The sequence below is a fragment of the Centroberyx gerrardi genome, chromosome 21 (assembly GCF_048128805.1).
Source record: "Centroberyx gerrardi isolate f3 chromosome 21, fCenGer3.hap1.cur.20231027, whole genome shotgun sequence".
NCBI classification, from domain to species: Eukaryota; Metazoa; Chordata; class Actinopteri; order Beryciformes; family Berycidae; genus Centroberyx; species Centroberyx gerrardi.
The window spans coordinates 11,058,716-11,082,931 of NC_136017.1; the positions used below are offsets into that span (position 1 = coordinate 11,058,716).

Consider the following 24,216-nt stretch of genomic DNA (forward strand, 5'->3'; position numbering starts at 1 on the left):
CTCGTCTTCTCATGTTAAATAAATTATTCACCTTTACTCACTCTCTTTAGAGCTTTGACCTACTTCCAACCCCGCTACACCCCCTCACACACACACACACACTCCCTAGTTCACTCTCCCCAGCTCTCTAGGCACTGAGCATGCATAAACGATGTGTTTGTGTACATAGCATACGCTTTAAGTATTTACATATTGAATGCAGAGCGGCTACAGAATGGATTGAGAAGATGGGGTATCCTCACTGTCCTGTGTGTGTGTGTGTGTGTGTGTGTGTGTGTGTGTGTGTGTGTGTAAAATGGAGAGTCACCTGAGGGTTCTTGAAAAGGGCGTACTTCTCGATGCGTTCGATGAACATGAGCTTGTTGTGGCTGTCCCGGGTCCAGTTTAACAGATTCTCCACCAAGTTCTCATGATCCTCAAAGATACGCTCTGAGGAGAAAGAAGAAGGGGGGGGGGGGGGGGGTAATGAAGATGAGATGTGAGACGTGCAGGTTTTATTATCGCTGACTTGCCAAATGTGCACCTAATTTCCTCCCTCCAGGGGTTTCTGTTCTTTGGGTGGGGCCGGACCTTTAACTGTGAGCTTGACAACCAGCCTGAAGGCACAGACATCGCCTCCTCAGAGATGACAGATAATTACAGTGTATGTTCGTCACCTACTTTGCTGATCGTCTCTGCATGTGTTAGTCAAGGCTGTAGCTTGTGTGTGTGTGTGTGTGTGTGTTTAAACTAGATTTGGGTCAAAGGACAATTCAGCATCTGGTAAGTTTTCAATCACAGAAAAATACACTAAACTGATGTGAATACTTCCCTATGGTGGTCGAAACTTTCCACTACTTATGGCATTATTCCGTGTGTCGAGCCCCACCCATCTGGCGCCGCCGCAGACTAAAGCCGACCATAAACAGCATTTATTTGACTCAGGTGCGGTGTAAACGGTCCCCGGCTCCTCCCTTACCCATCTGCAGCTCGTTGATGGTTTCCACTAGAGACCAGTCGGGGCTGTAGCCGCAGTGCGACTTGTCCAGCAGGCTGTCCAGCACCTGCCTGACCGTCTGCCTCTCGTCCACCATCATGGTCTTGGAGCTCTCGTCCGACATGTGGACCCTGATCACCAGCTGAGGAGGAGGAAGAGGAGGCACAGTTAAAGCAGGAGAAGGAAGAAGGAATCGAGGGAGAATATCCCGTTGGTCAACTTACCGAATACAGACACCAAAATCATCCATATTTCCCCAGTAGATCATTCACTCTGGTGCTCCATGCTAACTCTTTAGCATACACTATGTTGAGTGATAGTAGGTCACTAACATTATCCAAAGTAAGAAGACTAACCTTTAAGTTGTTAGTGTTTTTTTATTATATGGCCTATAGATTCCTACAATTTAAATGAAATATCAACTCAATATAGCTGATGAAGCTAGGTTTTTCTTTTTTTTTTTACAATTTCAGGTGAGCAACCATGTATTCATCCGCTGTGCAGTGATTTTTAGCTGTATACAGTCTCCCATCGCCCACCACCTTCACTTCCTTTGGAAACAGGAAAAGTAATCCCTACTAGTTCAAAGACTTATGTTATTTTTATATCATATTTTGTGTAAATTTGACCAATCTCCCACACAAAACTGCCAGACTTGGCCACGTATCAATTGAGATTATTTACCATTTAGCTTTAGAGCAGCTACAAGTTCTCATTTTGTCACATTTGAGATAATGCTAGTCACCTACTATCACTCAACACAGTGAATGCTAAAGTGTTAGCATGGAACAAATGATCTACCAGGGACACATGGATGATTTTGGTTTCTCATCAAGTTGACCAATGATACAATCTCCCAAAAACTTGGTGTATTCCTTTAAATGCTTCTGGGACAAAACTTTGTGCAATTTGCAACCAGTGTAATAAGGCCCAATACAGTTTTACCTCAGCATACACGATATTGCTACAATGTAATATTTAAAGGCACAATTTAAATGCATCCTCCAGTAACTTCAGCACACCATTAAAGTTTTTAAGATTCTCAGAAAACAGTCTCGAGTCAAGCTGTGGGATCTGGATGGGGATGGCAGCAGTGCCTATTTGAATTGGCAGGAAGGATCCAATCAAATCATTTGCTTGTAAGGCTTAGTTGAAATGTTTCAAATTGTTTGTGGGGTCACTAGTCTCAGTGTACCATATACAGCCACCAAACACTAACACCCAGTAATCAGGTCAATATTTTGCGTCCATAGGTGCCCAAAAGCCCTCCATACCAAGCAAGCTCAAACTAAGCTGAACGTGACAAACGCACACGTGCCAAATCCAGACTCTCACAACCGCAGCCTAAGACCTGTCCTGGTGTGAAACAAAGTAAAGCCCTCAATTCCGTGGCCTCCTGTTAATCCCCTCCCACTGGGACCGGGACATCCAAGCAGCATGTCAATACAGTTGACAGAGTGGGTGCCTGGGCCAATGAGAATACAGGGAGGGCTGCGAGTCACAGACACGGGGAGTCTGACCTACATTTCTCACAGGAGAGACCCCAAAAATCCTCCTAGTCTGCAAAAAAAACGGTAAAATCAAACCAAAATCCTGCTGCTCGACTAAGAGCAAATCGAAAACCGTCTGCCCAAACACAAGGAACATGCCCTCATCGTTTCAACATTAATGTCACGAATACAATGAGCCATAGCTGCTCGTCTAAAACGCTGACAACCACAACACTTCCAGCTGTATTCTACTGTGCTGGATGAATCGTTTTCTCTGTGGCAGCTACACCACCGCTCTCTCTCTCTCTCTCTCTTGTCATATTGTATCTAGCTGGCAGTGCCAAGTCCGCCGCTGTTCATCGAAACACTATTGGGTCTCAACTATTCACTGCGGATAAAAGGACACCATTCTGCTAAACGCCGTTGTGCTCATTCACAGAGACAGTTCATTCACTGGTGGAAACACTGGTGAAAATGGCCTGCCTGTGGAGTCGTATAGTGACTTCCCAATGGGCTCCACAGAACCCCCCCCCACACACACACACACACCGTGGTTTTCAATGGAGCAAGGCGTCCCAGTCGCTCACCAGAAATCAGCGCTTGTTCCCTCGGATGCGGAAAAAATAAGCCGTCTCACTCACACAGAATGTGTCTGGATTGTCTCACCCTCTCTTTTTCTGGAGCCCCCTTTCGATTTCTCGCTCCCTCCCCGGCAGACACACACACACACACACACACACATAATCAAACACTGCAATGACCTATTTTCTCTGCGCTTCACCGCCTCGCTGTGAATGAAGTTCACAAAGAAATGCACCATGCAGTGAATATGACAAGACAGCGATTATGATGGAGGACAGAAAGGATTGATATAAGAGAAATTGAGTGTGTGTGTGTGTGTGTACAAAAGGAAGAGGTGGTCCTACCTTTTTGACCTGTGCCTCCTTGATTTTCTCCAGGGCGACTCGGATCTTCTCTGCCTTCAATTTGGCAGCCTGCTCCTCCTGGATAGACACACAGAAGCACAGTAAATACAGCTCTCACACAGTTACACAAGATCACAAAAACACACACACACACACACAAACCCCCATAAAAACCCAATGGCAGCCTTTCGATTTCATACGCTTTCCTCATCTTCTCCCCCCACGTCTCTCAATATTCGTCTGGCTAGAATAAGACATCACGCACACACAACCTCATCAAATACTTAGCACCCTTCACAGCCGTTTAAACGCACACACCTCAGGCCACAGCGCACAGTGTCGCGTGCAAAGCTAAACCCGTTTCCACCTTCGGATCGCTTACCTGCCCCCTCCAACAAGATGCCATCACCTCCATTCCGCAGGTTGTGAGCGAGCGTGTGTGCGTCTGTGTGTGTTCGATCGCACGTGTGTGAATGTTCCGTCAGACACAAATGAGCCTGGCACCGTGATCCTAAATCACTGCTACCATGACATTCATCCACTGTTCAATCAAACATGGCGCTCCATTTACTGTCTATGGCTCCATGTTGTATTTATATGGAGCGGCAGCGATTTCCTTTGATCTCTCTATACAGCGGAAGGGAAACAATAGTGGAGGATCCCCAAAGGGCGACAGGCTGCGGATGAGCGTAAGATCAGTTCATAAAGCCTCTGCGCCCTCCACTCAGAGACACAATGACACTGCTACATAGATCCTATTGAAAAGTCGGGGGCAAAAATTTAAAATCCAGATGTGTCCATAATCCGTTCAAAAGAAAACAGTCGTCTTCCTCACTTGCCTTTACATCAGAACATCAAAAGAAAAAAATATCAGCAAAAACTGACTGTCTGCTTGCCACCTTTAACAGTAAGCTAACGGCGTAGACAGAGTTATTCCACAACCATCCTCAAAGTGTGAAAACAAAAATCAAGCGATCCACATCTTCGGTCACTCAAAAGACGAGACTGTGCCGAGCGGAGAGACTGTGTGACGGCGCAGGTTCACTGACATGCACACATGTGCGCAACGACATGAGCACAACTTGACTAAAACCCCAAGTGAGCCGAGGAGGGAGGCCCCTCCCCCTCCCAACCCCCCGCCCCCCACCCCTCTCTTCCTCCTCGCTTCTCTCTCTCTCTCTGTAACAGATGCAGAGGTTTGGGAGCGTGCCCAATCGATGGAGCATAATCCCCACAAAAATAGTAGAACCACGGGTCAGCCAACCAGCGAGCCCCGTTCGCCAGACCCTCTTCCTTTTAGCCAATTGGGACGAGGGGGGAGACCGTGACCGACGCCGGCCCCTGAGCTGAACTACAGTGACAAGGACAAGGAGTGGTATTTGGGTGAATGAGAAGCTAAGGTTCTGAATATTGAAACGGTGTGTGTGTGTGTGTGTGTGTGTGTGTGTGTAAAAAGAGGGAGGGGGGTGAGGGGTAAGCAGGGCCCAAGCCTCTTATCTTGTGCACCCCCCTCCTTGACCCAGACTACCTTTCCGCATGACCAGCTCCAGGGCAAACACACTAATGCAATATAGCAAACGGTCTGTTTGGCCAACACATAGTGGCAGGCTTTTAGTCACCCGAGTGTGTGTGTGTGTGTGTGTGTGAGGGGGAAGAGGTCACGGGGTTGTGCAGCTTACAGTGCAGAGTCAATCTGAGTCACACTGCTTGCTTTAGCCCCATAAATGTCAGTGCAACCCCTCCGCATCTCTCTCTCTCTCCTCCATTCTTCTCTCTCTCCCCATGACACTACACCCAGCTTTTCACTAGACATTAATCTGATTCCTATTCCACAGGCGTTTTCCCCTTCCACTTTCACACTCATCCACACCAGAGTCAATTTTAAAAGGCTTTTCTGCCTAGCCTAGAAAAAAAAAAAAAATCCAGGCACCCTCTCCCTTTGAAGTCTTCCCACTCGCTCTCTCTCTCTCTCTCCTCGCTCGCTCGCAAACATCCCGCGCTCATTCAGTATTCTGATTTGCGAGCGAGGAGAGGGAGAGAACTTGCGAGTCCGAGCGATCGCACTCTCTTCTCTCTCTCTCCATTTTCTGTGCAAAGTGTAACACTAACACACAAACTCCTTCACAGCCTGTACGCCACAGGCAATCTCCCCTCTCCCGCTTTCAAAACCATTTAAACGCCTTCTGTACACACGGACAGACTGAGAGCCTATATGCCAAACACAGAAACCAATAGCCTTGAGCTCCATTGGATTAATTCCATCGTTTTTCCACCACACACACAAAAAAAACAAGAGATACTGTAACTGCCCCCAAGATTTTGGCCGGAAAATCAGAGGGCAGATGAATTGTATGGTTATTACCGAGAGAGTCAGCCAGGCGTACAGATGCACCGATTACCCAGTGTGCTCCACTGTTGGCATCCATGTTGTATTCAAATGAGGGGAGATAGTTGGGAGGGGTTGTGGAAAATAACTGTGCAATTCCATCGCCTTTGGTTGGTAATGAAGATCTTTCAGAGTTGACTGTCAGATGTATATGGTTTTGAGATTTTGAAACTTTTCAAGACTGAAAACGATCAAAATCATTTTCCAGACCCGTGTTGGAAAGCCAGTTAATATACGAGACTACTGGCGATCTTGGCTCGTCTCGTATTCAGCACTCCTGGGTCTGAATCTCAACGAGGTTTAAGAAAAACCCCGGCCATCATCATCTGCCGCTCTTGGAATCCCTTGCTTTGCGCTTGGCTAGGTGCCTTGTAGTGACGGTGGGATAAATCACAATAGACGGCAGCCAACTTCAAACCACAGATCTGCACACATCTGATAGGCATGAGCTTTGCACGGGAGCCAAGGGGCTGCGAGCAATACATTCGCTGGGAAACCTGCCTGCTGCCAAGAGCTTTACAGTGAAACAGGGAGTTGGGGAAGAACATGGTGCAGAGAGAGAGCGATAGAGAGAGAGAGAGAGAAAGAGGGGTGAAAGGTGAAGGATGTATTGAATAGCGGGGCTCACAGCTCACGTTCCAAAGCTAAAGAGGATTACTCCATACAGACTCAGGCATTATTTCAACGACAACAGCAAAGCGGTTCATCACATCGACCCGACCGCATCGTTTTCTATCAACACAGAGTGAAATTCCTCACTGTTGAGGCACATGTCTGCCAGACACTTGATGCATGCATTTCATTATCCTGTGTTTATTTGTGTGTGTGTGAGCATTATTTGGCTCACGTGTATATATTAAATGTATGTGATGGCATTAAATTCACCTTTTAATGGAAACCGTTCGAACATCCACCTACCGTACCGATTAGATATTCCCAATTCAACACAAATTCACATACACACACATAACTATGCCATAACAAAACTTATGCTGACCCCCTCCCATACTTCTCACTGGAGATAGACCACAAATCAACAGACACAGTTACATGGAGAAAGGGATGACCAGCAAGGAAAAATGAATCAAAACAAAGACCCAGAGACACAAGGGCCAAAGCAGATGAAAGATAAATGTTGAAGCAAGAAGGGAAAAAGCAATGAAATCTACCAAATCGATCTATATGTGTGCAGTAAGAGCTGAAATAAGGATTTGAAGGAAAAATCCACCCTCGGATACTCTATCTATATCAATCTGTGATGTTCAAGGCATTCCAGGAGATACTTTGTGATTCATTGTAGTAATTTACCCGCTTTCCCTCAACCTGCCTCGTCTACTTCTACTTCAGTTAGTGATTTCTTACATTTCCCAGAATGCCTTTCAACAACCCCCAAAGAACAGGCCTGAACTGGAGACAGCAATAGTCTTGTAGCTGCACTGCATTCTGGTCTAATGAGGCAGTGGAGAAATTGGTCTCTCTGCCTCTTCTACGATGGATTTCTCCCTGTATGACTGTTGAATGCTGGTGCAAAATGGAGTCTAGAAAGAAGCCCTCGCTCTTTGATTCTGAGGGACTGACACCAAAACCTGATGTTTACCACTGATGTTTTAGATTGCTGAAAATTTTCTGCTGTCAAACTGGGCCAAGAAATGCAAGGGACATCGCCAATAGCTGTTTGTTAACAGTGCTAAAGTGTTTTGGGGTGGATTTTTGCTTTAAGACACATGCAGAGGTGGAAAGAGGAGCAGTCCAGTTACATGTGAGAAAACGAGAAAACCAAAGAAGCGAGTGAATGAGGAAGTCACCTTGGTCAGGAGGTGAGAGGGCTTTCCAGCTATGCTTTTCAGAATGAGCGAGGTTTCTCGGTCCAGATAGGAGTGCTTGGGTGAAGAGGGGAGAGGGGGAGAAAAGGAGAGTAAAGGAAGAGACAAAATATAGAAAAGTCAGTGCCAGATGATTCTCGGTGGCTTATTAATCGCAGGTTTTTGATCTGTTTGTATAAAGCAGCGTGGAAGCGAGAGAAGATTCCAGAGCTGGAGCGCGGAGCACTTGTGGTTGTCATTAGCTGCAACTGTGGGTGGAGAAGCAATGATTATGAAGAATGGATATGTACACAACAAACCTGGTTGCCATAGATCGGAGTGTGGACACACTACACACACACCTAATGTGTACTGTGGCTAGCTACAAAACCTACAGTCTACAGCTATTTTCACAAACACGCCATCTCTCTTACACACCATACACACTTTCATGCTCATGGTTCCAAGGTGCATGCATAACACACAGACCTAGGGCTGCACGATTATGGTTAAAAACGCCAATCCTGATTATTTCACAAAATATTAGTTTATTATAAGTCTTGATGATTTGATAAAAATCCTTTTACTGCACTTTTTGCATCTTTTAACATCTTGTTGTACTTTTTAAGTGAAATGAATGTGTGCAGCCCTACGTGGGCTTATGCAAATACACATACACATGCACTCGCAAGCACACACACACACACACACACACACACACACACACACACACACACACACACACACACACAGCACACTTACAGTGCCCAGATCCACTTCCCCCTCTCGTGAGGCAAAGTCAAGCTGCCGTCTGGCCGTCTTACCATTGGCCCGTCGCAGTGAGACATGCTGGGAAATCAGGAAGTGCAGGGTGTGCGTGGGACAGAGGCCGCAGATAAAGGAAAGGATGCAAACACACACAATGTAAACACATGCGGAGGGACAGGGGACGTGCAGGATATTGCGTTTACATGTCAACTTGAGCTACTCTTCCGCTGTCACGCTACACTCTTGATACTCACGTTTTCTTGCTTTCCACTACTCCCCCCCTCCTCCTCTCTCTTTCCCTCTCTCTCTCTCTCCCCTCCAAGTCAGCTGAATCTATTTTTTATAAGCACTCCCTTTGGCTTATACTATCTAAACACTTCAAATTCCTCTCAAGTGGAATTTAGAGAGGATTTTGCTTTAGTTAGAGAGCCAAGATGCTTGGTCAGTGAACAAAGGCGCTCAGAGAAAGTAGGTGTTAACATTGTAATCCAAGTCACACATGGGAGCGTAAAAGGAGATTACAATGTATTCACAAATGACTCATTAACCCACCGTCCAATGCACAATACACAAGCTGTATTGTGGATTGACTCTCAATACACTTGAGGCATGCAGTTTCTTCCAAACTTCATGCTGTGTGGTTACACATGCAGGGAAATTGTTAGCCAAGTCACAGCAGGATTGGGGTTAATTCACTTTCAGTCCAACCAATTTGGGCTTTGGATTTTCTTTAAAATCCCAAAAAAGGTGAAAAAGATTTAAATGCCGGTATGAAACGGTATGCCGGTATTGTTAATCAGTTCCACTTTGCATTTTCATTGACTGAACTGAAACTGGATTAACACACTGTTCAATCACTTACCGACATATTTAGAAGTGTACACACATTGTCTTTCACTCTCACACACACTCTTCCTCACTAGGTGATAATATAGTGACTGTCACACTGTTGGATAACCTTGGTGTGTGTGTGTTTCAGCGTCAGTCGTACCTCTGTGCTGGTCTGGCTCTGTCCCTGGGTGCTCGGGGCGCTCTGGCCCTCCGCCTCTCCTCCCCTCAGCACCTTGTCGATGTCCAGGGAGTCCATGCTGGACGCTGAGGCACATGCCGAATTCACGCTGGAGCGCTGGGACGGAGCCTCCTGCTCGCTGACCGCGCCCACCGAGCCCGTCCTCCGGTGCTGCCCGCCGCCGGACGAGCCGGACGAGGGCCGCCGGAGCGTGGTGGAGGAGAAGGAGGAGGAGGAAGACGAGGAGGAAGACGAGGAGGTCTGACGAGCCGCTTCGTCCATGCTGAGGGACGCCTTCTCCAGCTGAGCGGTGATGTCGTCCAGGGAGAAGTTGGAGGCCGCGGGGCGAGCGTTGACGCTGCCGCCTCGCACCGTGTTGGCCGGTGACGCCCGGGTGCTGCTACTGGTGCTCCCTGATGCGGAGTTCAAAGTTCAGAGTTCAAACACAGCTCAGAGGGAAGGGAAAATGTATTCTAGATGTACTGCATTTATTCAAAGAATCTCTTCAAGGAATTTTGCCAATACTGCACTGTATTCACGTCACATTACAACCGGATATTGAGTGCAACGCATTTCTAACTTAAAGGTGTTATATGTATTATTGTTAAACATCAATAAATCATTGTCAAATTCATTGTGATCCCTTGGTATAATAACTGATGTGGTAATGATTTATTGATGTTAAGATGCTACACATAGCACCTTTAAAGCACAAACATCAACATGGGGATGATATATAAATGTATGGGAGAACGTGTTTTTTTTATATCACATTATCCAGCAGGACTACCTCCACTGCTCCCCCCTCCACTGGTGCCTGTGTGCTTGGCGCTGGCACTGCGGCCCCCGGGGGCCCGCTGGTGGCCCTTGGCCTGGCCGCGAGACGAGGAGTTGGGCTTGCCGATGGTGTTGAGCTCCTGTTCGATGGAGCACAGGTCGGCCATCAGGGCGTCCAGGTCCACTGTGTCTCCCTGGTTCAACGCCTCTGGAGAACAGAGGAGAGCGGGGAGGAGAGGGTGAGCAACGCCTTCACCTTTAACCTTTATTTATCCTGGGAGGTTTTACTTGCTGAGCCTTGCTTTTTTTTTTTGCAATGCCCTACTCCTGAGATCACACAGGTCTCAGACAGGTCCTTTAAGTTTTCTGATTGTATTTGTACATTGTTATTCTGCTGATATGGACAATATATGTATATATAAGTGTGTGAGTGTGAGTTTGGGGCTCTCACCGTTGATGTTGTACATGGAGAAGCGGTAGGAGAAGTTGGCCATGTTGGTCTCCTGCCTGAGAGGGGGCTTCTGCAAAGCCTTCTGGGGCCTGCCGTCATCCAGACTCTACAGGGCACACACACACACACACACACACACACACGCATAAATCAAGGTGCACACAGGCAAAAACACACACGCACTCTCTTACAGTACACAGTCAAAACACAGGATCTAAGCATCCATTATGCATGACTGCTAGATTCCCAAGTCTCACACACACACTCACACAAATACACGATACAAGGTGGTAGTGGGAAGGGAGTTGCTAGGATACAGTAGAGGGAGAGTGTTAAGGTTGCTATGGATACAGCCCCTTCCTCTCTATCTCTTCTCTTCTACCTGTGTGAGTCTGTATCCCCTTACTCCACAACCCTCCCTGTGTGTGTGTGTGTGTGTGTGTGTGTGTGTGTGTGTGTGTGTGTGTGTGTGTGTGTGTTTACCTGTGTGAGCTTGTCCAGCTCTCCCAGCCAGGCTCCAAACATCTTGTCCAGGTCCTGGTCCTCCTTATCGCTATCCTCCTCCGCCCCATGGTCCAACTCATCATCTGACACCTGATCCATCTATAGGACATGTGCACACACACACACACACAAACACACACACACAGAGGAACAAAGAAGAAAAAAAAAATTGTCAGTTGAGTGCACGCATGTACACAAACTCACACACTATCAGATCACACCCACACAGCAGGGATGATACAAAAAAAACCTTCTGCTCAGCTCATGCCAACCTCACTGCCTGTTACCATGGCAACCCCTCCCGGACCACTGGCGGGCACCCTATGCAGTTCAAGCAGCGGAATGCCCTGTAGTGTCTCGTCTGCCGTCGACCGCTGACACACCCAACACTGCTACTCTTATGCAAGGACTTAAAATGAGAGGGGTGCCTGAGGATATCGGTGGGGGGAGGAGGAGGAAGAGGAGGAGAACACCTTCCTCAGGCCTGCAGACAAACCAGTATCTTCTACCGTGAAGCACTGGACGCTTGGATCCATAACGCTGCACTGACTCACTAAACCTGTGGCATACCCACGGAGCAGACGACAATCAAAAACCGGCTGTCATTTACATGTGGTGTCGATGGTTATGTGGGCCAGCGTTAGTCAAGACACAGCGAGCCGGTTGTGAGAGCCCAGCTGTGTTCTGTCAAAGGCAAGAGCGCCCTCTAGTGGAGACACAGGGTACTGGTCACTGGCTAATGCAACATGCTGGCTCCATGTAGGGAAAGTACAGCAGCAGCTGACTCACTTCCAGCAGACATCCAGTAAGACGACAGAGCAAGTGGAGTCTCCGGATAGCGTTGTTAGTGTTGATTGAGGACCTTAAGTCAACACCATTCACTCCCTTTCATTTTAATAACTTAGTCTGATTGATTCACCACTAACACATGTACAAACATGACAAAGTAGACACAGGTTTCTATAGACACATTTCATTCTATTGCCTGCATTCTAGTTTTCATACTTATTTTGCCTGTTTGCAATTAAAAATGTGAAAATGGCCTGAATACTGGTGGTGACAGCAAGCTATACAGCCATTTTCAACATATTCAATGACACTTTACAGTAGATAACAAAACACTAAATCAAAAGATGAGAGTCAAGGAGACACAGCATATAACAGTAAAACTAGAAGAAAAAGAGGGGTCAGGATTTAAGATTAAAAGCCATTTTAAAAGAGTAGGTGTAGGTACGTAACACAGTGTGTATTGTCGGTGTGGGCAGAGGTCCCACCCAGTTTCTCCATATCATTTCCAGGTCAGCTGAGGAGCCAAACCGTTCGGATGTTACCCAACCTGGGGAATGATAACACACACTGATGCCAACTTGCATAGAGGATATTTTGGCGATCTGATCTGGTGATTCATGTGTCAGGGGCGGGGGGGGGGGGGGGGGGGGGAGGCATGGTCGAGCGCAGGAGGAGCCACGCCTGGGACGCCTGGTCAGATGCCAGAAGAAGAGCACACACACACACACACACATATGCATGTACACTCACACAACTCTCTTACTCTATACCCTACCACCCAACACACACACCTTGACCTTAGTAGCAGTAATTGTAACAATGGATACAACAAACGACACTAATAGACACAGTACAACCTAACACGGTACCCCGCCCTCCCTCCACCTCCTCCCCTTTAGATTGCCCCTATCTTGGTATGGACCGGTGCCCTCCCACACACACATCCCACACTGTGGTCCAGTCAGATGGAGCAGGCCTGGGTAATCCCATTGATGTTCTATAGGGGTGTTGTTCCCTCCTGTTATCCCTGCTGTGTGGTGTCAGTCACTGCTGGGGACTGTACCAAACCAGGATTAACCCCTCTGACGACCCCTGTTCTTTTGATCCAGTAAGACTCTATGTATGTGTGTATGTGTGTGTGTATGTGTGTGTCAAAGAACATAATGCTTTCATGGATGCACGGAACACTTGAGAGCAATCCAAAAGTCATGCTCTGGCCATTTCTTCTTGTTAGTAAAATAGGGCGATAAAATGGGTAAACGGTAATAACATACGCTGCGTTTGGCAAAGCAAATAGGAAAATGATAGCAGTCCTGTTGAAAATCATTCAGCTGAAGACACACACACACACACACACACACACACACACACAGCAGCTGTGGGGAGCCTGCTTAAGATCAGACGCGTTCATACTCCGGATAGCACACGTGCTCTGCTCTTTGAACAGTGTGCCATGAACAAACCCACCGTTGTATGTGGTTGTGTGTGTACTAATATACCCCCCATCCCCTTCACAGTCTTTGTGTCTCTACAGCTGGTATACTAGCAAAAGCCGCCACAACAGCAGTGTGTTTGCGTATGTGTGTGTGTGTGTGTGTGTGTGTTATAGTCTTTATGATGGATAGCTTCCTGCTGTGGCTACTTAAGACATGAGCGACACAGACTTCTCATCTTGTCGAGAAAGATGGACTCTAAGTACGTAAGCAAAAACAAGTAAGCCCAATTTGTGTGTGTGTGTGTGCAGGCGTTTATATCTGTGTGTTCATGAACATGTGTGGGAGTCCTAACAGGAAATGGCCAGGATGCGCAGAATTCCTCATTTCCCTCTTGGCCTGTTCCTTGGCAAGCTTCCCCAGCTGTCCTTGAACTTAACCTTATCAGTTATTGGGGATGGGAGGGATTTGTGGGGGGGGGGGGGGTGTGTGTGAAGACTAGGGTGCTGAAATTGGGACCCAAAACCCCCCCAGGCGCCCTTTGTGGTGGTTTCCCAGGAAAAAATGACATGGTTACATGGTTGTAGCATCAAAGACCATTTGTCTGTGGTTGTCCTCTGTAATATGGCTCCATTTGGGCCCTTTGGCCACATGCAGAGATGTATTTGGGGGTTTCTCAATATGAAAAGGGTTGAGAGTCCCTGCTGTTAATATGACATCATGGCTGGCCGGAGGCTGACAGGAAGAGGATATGGCCAGAATCAAATGAGCCTGCATTGTGTTTGCCAACGGTCTCCGAGGTGCTTCCATATGTAAATACACAGACAGCAGCTGAGAGTCGCACTGTAGAACACATTAACAGCTGTGTTTAAAGAGCAATAAGCCTGCTGTCCTTCACAATAGTTATTCAGTCATGGACACACACACACACACACACACACACACACACACAGTCAGCGAAATATGCATATAGGTGCAAGTGTAACCCAACTGCAGTGAGGAATACAAATAAAACAAACAAAAACTTCAAACCATATAAACAGAAACAGACAAAGACAGGCTGACAGGAAAGACACACACACACATTCATACACACACACACACACACACACACACACAAACAGCACTTTGAAAATAGCTGTGTTGCCATTCTAATGGAATCATAGTCTCAACAGCAGATGCTGCTGCAGGTTTAAGTGAATTACCACCTGGGGCCCTGCTTTTAAGCTTATGGAGCATGACCTAAAAGAGACACATAGGGGTAGGAGAAAGGCCTCTCTGTCTCTGTGTGTGTGTGTGTGTGTGTGTGTGTGTGTGTCTGAGAGAGAGAAAGTGCACTCCTACAGCCATCATCACAAACCACACAGCCCTGGCCTTTCCCTCTTCTGATACCACTGGCTCCCTCTCTCTTGTCTGAGCATGACCGGCGCTCATCTGTCTCCTGTGCCTGCTGGGTGGCTGTAGGGTCAAGGGGTCAGGGTCAGAGGTCGTCCCAGTGGGGTTCGCGTGCTTGTTTGGCCTCTCTGTGTCATGCAAACCCTCCGTAGCCCTTTTTTCGGTCCATCGTAAACACTTACAGCTCCCGCCGGCGCTGCAGCGCCAGCAAAAGGAGGTGAGGAGTGAAGGGGAGAAGGGAAGGAGAAGACGAAGAGGGTGTTCTGGGAAATCGCATTGCTCTAAATCTTAGAGAAAGCACAGCAAGCATCCGGTGCTGAGGAGGAGGAGGAGGACTTGTCTATCTTTAGACTAAGTCGCTCATATCAGAGAGAGTCAAGAGGTTTGGGAGAAGGAGAGGTATGAAGGCTAGATGTTGCAGTCAGTTTTACCAAAGGGGAGCACAGCGTCTAGAATTGTTTTCCCTGAAAGATGTTGTCCAATCTAGTTTGTACTCCTAATCATCATTGGTTTCAAACCGGCAACTTTGTGGTCACAAGCTTGTTTATCTAACCTTTAGTCTACTGCCGTACCAGGCCGACCTAATGGCTTGACAAATTCAAATACATTTGGCAAACATACTGCAAATAATGTGTGGTTACAATACAGCAGGTTGTTGTTCAGTCACAGATATTTCTATCCATTTGTCAAAGACGTTAGTATCCAGAAAGACAATAATCATCTATGGAAAGTAGGTTTATGAGAGGCAAGAAAACACCACCACACTGGCTCAAAAGGGAACCTGCCGACTTCTGGTCACATTTCATGTCACACAACGTTTTGAAATGACTGATGTCGCCTGGGGGCCACTCTGACACCAGAATGTGACAAACAAATTTAGTCACTCCAAACTGCAGTCAAGCCTTTGGGTAAGTGACAGAGAGAGAAAACAGACAGAAAGAAATAAAGACACGTGAGCATGTGGGTGTGAGAGAAAGGGGAAAAGAGAATACAACAATGACATCATAGGTCAGATTAGGTCTCCACTGTTCGCTCCTTCTAAATTCGATTTGCATGATGGGGACAGAGCACTATTGTCCATTTGGTTCACACTGAACACCACAAACGCCACAAATTGCCCTGTTGCACTTTAGCAGGGGGAGCAGCGTTAAGTTTTGGAGAGAGTACAAATAGCTGCCTCACTTTCAGTCACTATACGAGCGATGGGATTGGTGTGCTGGGATTTGATTTCTTCCCATGACATTATACAAGGTTCCTATAAATAGTCCACTTCAAAATGCCATACCTTTTTCACTGTTGTGTGATATCAATCGGTGATAGAGAGTAGTTATTTATATGAAAAGGTCAAGGATGTTCAATATGGCGTTTACTTATAGTGCTTGAGCAATATCACTAGGCCTTATTGCTCTAGAGCTGAATTATTTCCCCAATTACTACTTCTGCAGTCAAATGTGTCTCTAGACTGAACTAAATTATTAATTCCCAAAGTTTTCAAGGTCTGGCAACGATTGATTGAAATTATGCAAAATTATTTTCTGTACTTTCCCAGACTTTGCAGGTCTGCATAGGAACCCTATTTATAGGACTGAATTGTATTTGTTTTAGTGAAGAAATAAAACTATAGAGAGCCAGGTGACAAAAAAAAGAAAAAAAAACTTAGGGAACTGAATCCATACAATCACAAGAAACTGAACCCCTGCCCTCATGCTATAGCCATTCAATGTCAACCTCGGTACCACCTGCCCTGCACCCGGCTTACATTCAAATGATGAACTGGCTCTAACATTGGAGTTACAAATGAATCCTTTCATATTTCAATAATACAGGAAATAGAAGGGCTGGGATGTGGAATATGACCTTTGCTGTGTAAACACTATTGTGGCTGAATAGATGTTTCCATTAAGCACTTCTAAATGGACTATTTTTGGACCCATACTCCACCTATCCATGGTTTGTTTGTGTGTGTGTGTGTGTGTGTGTGCTGCGAGGAGGACTGAGGAGGTTAACATAACAGGGCATCAGTCCATCGCTCTCACCATCTCCACCTCGGAAAAACACTGACACACACACACACACACTTCCACAGCCACTTTGTCCTCACAGCTCTTTTCCTCCATCTCTCAAACTCAAAATTACCCTCATAAAAATAACTTTTTATGCAAATAACTGTCACCTGTAGTCTAAAAATATGCTTAACACATCACATCATCGTGCCAAAACAAGGGAAAACAGAAAAGAAAGGGAGCGGAAAGGAGGGAGCGGGGGGCAGAAAACAGTACAATTACAGAAACTCTGTGAACTCGTAGGAGGCATGGCCATAGGGCTTGGCTGTAAATAGAGAGTAGGCATTCTTGGGAGTTTAGTGGGACACACACACACACACACACACACACACACACTGGCAAGAGTCTCTGGGGGCAGATGGAGACAAAGCTCAAACACAGGGAACAAGTAAAACATTTAGCGTGCCCATGGCTAGGAATAGCTCCAAATGTAGTCATTCACAAGGCATGGGAATGGTAATGGGCCGGCCCTGCTAGAATGTGTCGCCCCATGCTCTAAATGCTGCCGACTGGCTCATGGGAAATGGTGTGTGTGTGTGTTGAGAGGGACTGGTGTGTGTGCATGTGTTTGAGAGGAAGTGGGGCGACTATGTGTGGTTTGAATGCAAGGGTCAAATAGTAGGCTAATAGTAAGTAATTCTTAGCTTTGTTTTAATCTCAGTAGAGTACCAGATGGGTGGTGGACAAGACAGTCTAGACCTTATTCCCATGGCAGCCATTTTTAACTAACACTCGGTGTGGAAAACTCTACCAGGAAGAAGACTGTGTACCAAGAAGTACGTCATACAAAGGTTGGGAATTGGACAAAAACTTATAATTTCACAGACTTTCACAGTAGCTGACTATAAGCTAGTTAACTTCCCAGCTGAATTCAAGCAGTCGTTGTAGTTGTTGTTCCCGACATTGCTAGCTAATTTGATAACTGTTAGGTCTGTTTGAAGTCCTCACTTATGTGTTGATGCAGTTTTATATGCAGATTTTCTGGGTAGCACCCTCAGTGAATTAACTTTCCTGTAATAGTGTAAACTTTATGGCGCTCATTGTATTCCTTTATCCCACACAACTGGAACCCAAGTAGCTTAAAGCAAACATAAGTCCAACTTGCAAATTTGGACTGAGGTTTGACGGTATGCTTGTTTGCATATGTGAGAGATGTGTGACACAACTCGCACCATCCCTTCCTGTCTTACAAACCAAAATTGCTCCCATTAATCCCATCCCACCACTTTTTCCCTCCCGTCCTCCTTTCCTGCTCTCTTTCTCATGTCACCCTCATCTGGTGTGAACTGTACATCTGGGCTGACAGACTATGAATCACCTCTCATACATGCATGTGATCGTCATCATAGCCCTCATGGCCCATAAACTCAAGCCATAAAACACACACACTGACACGCCAAGTGTCAAGATATCACAATGACGTCTTGTATCACACTGAAGCCATTTAAAGCCAATACACACTTCGGAGCGAGTCTTTATGAGTGCGTGTGTGTGTGTGTGGCTAGACACTCAAAAGAAGGCATTTGTCACGAATAAAGAAAGCCTTTATTACCGCTCTCAAGTGTTTGGTTTAATTGCCTTTGAGACATAAAACAGATACAATCTCACTGTATGTGTATGCGTGTAATAACGGTTATTTCCAGGCTCATGTTTGCAGCAGAGTCGGCAGCTATTTGCTCATTTCCTCTCCCGTCCCTTCTTTCTTCCACTCCCCTGCCTTTTCCCCAGTCAACACCCTTCACAAACAGACCTCCAAGACACCCAGCCAATCGGAGGCCCTGTTATTACATCTGGGGAGGAGCGAGGGACATCAAACGGTAACGTCAGTGGGTCAGATGCACAGACGCTAAAGTTAAAAGAGGAAAGAGGAAACAGGCTAAAGCTGTAGCTAGCAGTGCCAGTAAAAGAAGTCTTTGAAAAAGGGAGCGGCTGGACGGCGACGGTCCAAAGTCCAGCTGGGTGTGGCCGGCCTGTGTGCCTCAACTGACCCATAGTAGCCACTGATGTCTGACTCTAAAAATGACTTCATGCTCCGTGTGAGCATCCGCTATGGATGAGAAATGTGTGGTGGTGGTACCCTAAAGGTCAGAGAGCCAGGCTTTTGACTGGAGGATCACTGGTTCAAATTATGGATGGGAGGAGTACACACAGGGAGGGTGACTGAGTGTTACTCACTGCTGAAGTGCCCTTTGGCAAGATCCACCCTTTGATACTCTTATTCTGTTATCTATCATCAGTCTGTGATGTTCAGTGCATTCCAGCAGGTGTTTTGTGATGTAATTTCTTTTTTGGTGTACCCACTTTCCCCTCATCTGCTTCTACGTCAGTTAGTGATTTCTTACATTTCCCAAAATGCCTTTCGACAACCCCCAGACAACGGGTCTGAACTTGTTGCTTTCAGCTGTGGGTTATAGTATGTGTAGGTGGAGAGAGAGATAGCGGAATGAGTGTTTTTACAGTCGAGGAAAAGTGAGTCGCGCCGCTTACTCAAAATGCAACATGTCTTGTGGCTGCATTTCATTCAGGTTTATCGAAGCTACTGTTGGTGGCTACTGTCTCTTTCTCCTCTACGATGGATTTCTCCCTGTGCAATCGTTGAACATCGGTGGGTCTAGATCCTTGATTCTGAGGGACTGAAGAGGTTTTCCAATGTACTTGTGCTGGAAATATTGCAAGGTGATGTCACAGTCTACATTTGCCAGCTACCCACAGGAATAAGAAAAACACACAACCACACCACAAAATGGATCCAGAAATAGCTGCCAGCTAGTCAGGTGAGTAAGTGTGTATAACTGTATAAATGGTGCTGATCAGAAATAAAACAATGTGATGAAGCATAATATGTATTGTTTGGTTTTCCTAGAAGAAACAATAGGTACATGCTAGTTACATTCAATGTCAAATTTTAGTAGATGTGTCACATACAGCGTGATTTGAATAGTTTCTGTCAACAGAGAGAGCAATGTTGTTGTCAGCCATGTTCCTAATGCGGCTACTAAGGCAGTGCTAGTTCCTAGTGGGGAAGCCAAATATCCGATAATCCCGACAACACATGAATGCACAATAATATCAAGTCAGTTCTATCCGACAGATGAAACTCAACACCCAGCACAGAGAGGAGGAGAGCATAAAGAGGAAGGACTGATGGGGGGAAGAGAGAGATGAGATGGGTAACAGGCCAACGAGGAAGGGAGTGATGGATAGGTACAATAATGGAGCGAGGGAGCAGGCTATTAGGATGTGAATAAAGGGGGAGGGGCTGATGGCCAAAACAACAGCTCCAGTGTCATCAGTCAAGCACGACCAACAGCCTGCAAGCAGAGGAGGAACTCGCTCACAAACACACACACACACACACAAGCTCACTCAACCACAGCATGACACGGTGAGACACTCTGGCATATACAGCCAATTAGGAAGGAGGGGCAGAGAAAGAGATGGGGGACAGAGAGAGAGAGAGAGAGAGAGAGAGAGAGGGGAGAAGGATGAGGGGAACGTCAGAGATGGACAGATGGAGAGGGAGTCGGGGGGGAAATGGAGAGAGGAAGAGCAGGAGAAACTGGGAGGGGGGGGAGAGAGAGAGAGAGAGAGAGAGAGAGAGAGAGAGAGAGAGAGAGAGAGAGAGAGAGAGAGAGAGAGAGAGAGAGAGAGAGAGAGAGAGAGAGAGAGAGAGAGAGAGAGAGAGAGAGAGAGAGAGAAAAGCATGGTCACTGGTGGGTGGTAGGTGTAAGGAATTAACAGCTCTCCAATCCCGGAGCCGGCCAAAACTCTGCTGCCTTGCTTCTATTCTAACAGCCGTTCCCATGGCAACACACATGCGCTCACACACACACACACACACACACACACCATCTCTGATCACTATTGTGTGCCTTGATAACCGCCGGTGCTTTGACACGCTCCGCAGATAGACGGTGAGCCATCACAAGGCGTCTATCTATCCTGGCCTACATCTCCAGTAATAACTCACATGTTGATGTAATGGTTCCACATCTCTGCCTGCAGGATAGCCATCTGCTTATTCATATCACAAACCATTCAGATGACATTACTCCTGATTTCCATAATTTTCCAATAGTTCACGTTATGGTAATACAGGAAAGGACAGGGCTCGTCTGTAATGGCTAAAATGGCTGACTAGATGGATGAAGGTGGAAGCAGCCTTCAAGCACCCAACCAGCACACAAGTGGGTGAGTCTCTTCTGTCTTATCTCGGTTTCTCCTGCTCCGTCTGTCTCTCTTTTTGTCTCTGTCTCCCTCACACACACACACACACACACACACACACACACATACACACAGAGGATGTGTCAGCTTCCCTGTTTTCCTCCAGGGCAGCAGTCCAAATGTGAAATCAATAGTCTTGTCCCTGGCCTCAGGAGCTCAGGTTACACACACACACGGGGGCTCAGGTGGTCTGCTGCAGTGGGAGTGCACACACACTTTAAACATGATGCAGCTCTGCAGAACTACACAACAGAGGCTGGCTGATAAAAAGAACTGGCCAGGCATAAAGAAACACCCCTTGCATAAAATAAAATGCTCTAGTAAAAATGATAACCACAAGGCATCTGTTTGGCCTCTCACTGGCTGTATCCAATGTCTTGCATCTGAAAAACTGTAACACAGAGTCTTAAAGCCTCAAGCGATTCCATTTTTGTTTTGCGGAAGTTTGTTGCTTAGTAATAGAAGCCCTTATTTTGTTCCTGGTCAGAAATGGATTTGTAGCCCAGCAACAATAAGACCATTGGTATAACTCTTTACCTAAATGGGCTGTGTTTGTATCTAGGACATAGGATAAAATATTAAATCTAGTAGCCTGGTAAGGCTGGGAAATTCTCCAGTTTAATACTTGTTTAACTTTCTACAATATCTTTCTTTGTTGAATAAAATTACATTATGCAATAGAGTAAATACATTTCTGGTTAGCATGCCATTGGTTTTTCTGAGTAGAATTCAAGATAATGGAGCCTTTCAGTACCGTTTCATACATTCTGATACCTTTTGCTACCTTAAAGTTGATAAAGATAACAGAATTGGCATGGTGCCAAAAGGTGTCGTTTTTCATTATTCTGTTCTTGTTGCTTGGTCTAGAAAACAAGGAGGGTTACATCTGCCACCTGTTAGGGAATACACAGCACAGTGGGTAAAACACACTGCACAAACAACACCTGCCCATGTGGGCTCACTCAAACACACACACACAGCTAAAGGATGGGTAACGTGTGCATGAACAACACATTCCAACTACAACAAGCCAGCCATGCACAACGTATCTAAAGGCAGACATGAAGACAGGCGGAAATACACACACACACACACACACACTCCACCAGCAGCTGGGAATGTCTCCCTCCGTTAGCCCACTACATTTCCCATCTGCCCCCTGGAGGCGCTCAGCCCATGACCCTACGACCCCTGCAGCTGGCCACCGATTGGCTACTACTGAAAAGCTCCTTGTTAAGTTAACTATCGGAGTTCGAAGCAACTGTCCAAGTTATGTTTGTGTCTCATCTAACACACACAAAAATGTGCCAGCCTCATCCCTGCCACACCACCTCCAGCATTCCTGCCGTGCCAATCTTGCCATCCCTTCCATTCTGGAATGCACACACACACACACACACACACACACACACACACACACACACACACACACACACACACACACACACACACACACACACACACACACACACACACACACACACACCCTTAACTGTTACTTTTCAGCTCCCAAAGGCCCATGCCTGTCTTAGTGGTTGTGAGTCAGATGTCTTCAGCCACTGGGGGGGAGATAGTGTTTCAAGGACAATCCGTTTTAAGATCGCACAGTGCATGAATGAAGCGGTTGCTATGACAACCACATCAAGGAACAATGACATGTTGCCTGTGCGCCTGCATGTGTGATGCACATGCTGAATACTATTGACAGCTGAGTGTCAAAATAAGTCAGCATCCTCCAGTTGACACTCCCCCACCCCAACACACACGCACACACACACACACATACACACACGTATACACAAGGAGAGGCTGGTTGGTCTACATTTCAGTGTGTGGTTCCACATTAACACGCCCAAATATACCCACACTAATTAGTTTACAGTAGATAACAGAGTCAGCATCAAGCATTCATCTCTAGAAACAAACAACATTCACATACAAAACACACATACTTAAATGACATGATGAAATTTGGCTTTTTTGCCTCCATAAGACCGTCTTCAAATCTTTCAGGTTGACAGCAGGATGTCCTGTATCGCTACAGTGAGCGACCCACCCAGCCAACCAGCCAACCAGCCGTCCCACAGTAAAAACAGACCATTCTAAAGAGGACTAGTAGTCCAGCTGTTGCAGTAACACGCACCATGATACATGACAATCCCGACATCTGACCTCACCCAATTTTACAGAAAGACTACATAACCAGATTTTCTCTCTTCTTTTCTCATTCCACTTCATCCTTCCTCTAGGTGGCCTTGATACATTCTGACCTTGTCTTTTTTTATGCTTCATCCTATTCCTATCCACATGCGCTGTTGGGGAATGGGGGCACAACATTCATGTGACACACACACACACACACACACACGCAACCTTGGATCGCCCACCAGCTCACAGCCATAAACCCATCCTCTCTGACACAAATCCATCCCTACTTCCTAGAACAGTTTACGTCCAGGGGAGCAGGCTTCCTCCTCCCCGCCTCAGGCTCTCTCACCGGTGGGGTCCCAGTTTGAAATCCTGCATCCTGCCATGTCCCCTCTGCTGCACTTTGTACACACCATGGGTTTGTTTTCCAAGGCGAAAATAATTCAGCTGAGTTTGGATCTTTATGCATTTATATGTTCCCCATTCACATGCTTCCTATATATTTTACATTTCAAAATTCCATACTTTCTTCACAACTTAATTTTTTAAATGGTCAATATGTTACAAATTGGTCAATACAAATATCACAATATGTGAAATAACAGTGGGTCTACAGTTGTATACAATGTGCAGTCATTTATCCAGACTGAAAAAAGGGTTTTCCCCTCTAACTCCCAAAATATTTCACAATTTAGAGATTATCAAATTCATTTTCCATATTTTTCCAGACTTACGTAAACCTACATGAGAATGCTGCATTCATTCCTGTTCACAGATGGAACAAGCCTGGCTAGGTATGAATAAGGGTGGGAACGAGGAGAATCAGGCATGCCAAGTCATCTCAGTTGTGTGAAAGGGGGGGAGCGAAGGCCCACTGAAGGGAACATCTCTTTTCAACAGACCACAGCCACGGTTCGCCCTCACATGGTTCCACTTTAGTCAGGAATTATCTCCCTCGGAGAGGAAGACTCTCCTCTGACAAGATCCTCTGAGGCTCGACTCCTCTTTCATTTGGCCCTGATTTACAAGGCCTGCTCACTGAGGCTTATGGGGGCCGAGGCCTCCCTCTCTA

General features: G+C 46.3%; 1 protein-coding gene across 1 annotated transcript in view; it reads right to left on the reverse strand.

The window, feature by feature from the left end:
* The window catches only part of raph1b (Ras association (RalGDS/AF-6) and pleckstrin homology domains 1b), a 47,525-nt gene that overhangs the window by 8,436 nt on the left and 14,873 nt on the right, over positions 1–24,216 (reverse strand). Inside the window, 8 exon segments of the mRNA XM_078290974.1 lie at positions 308–429; positions 959–1,118; positions 3,393–3,470; positions 7,584–7,658; positions 9,340–9,770; positions 10,130–10,342; positions 10,586–10,691; positions 11,069–11,188. Coding sequence (XP_078147100.1) covers positions 308–429; positions 959–1,118; positions 3,393–3,470; positions 7,584–7,658; positions 9,340–9,770; positions 10,130–10,342; positions 10,586–10,691; positions 11,069–11,188 — 1,305 coding nt within the window.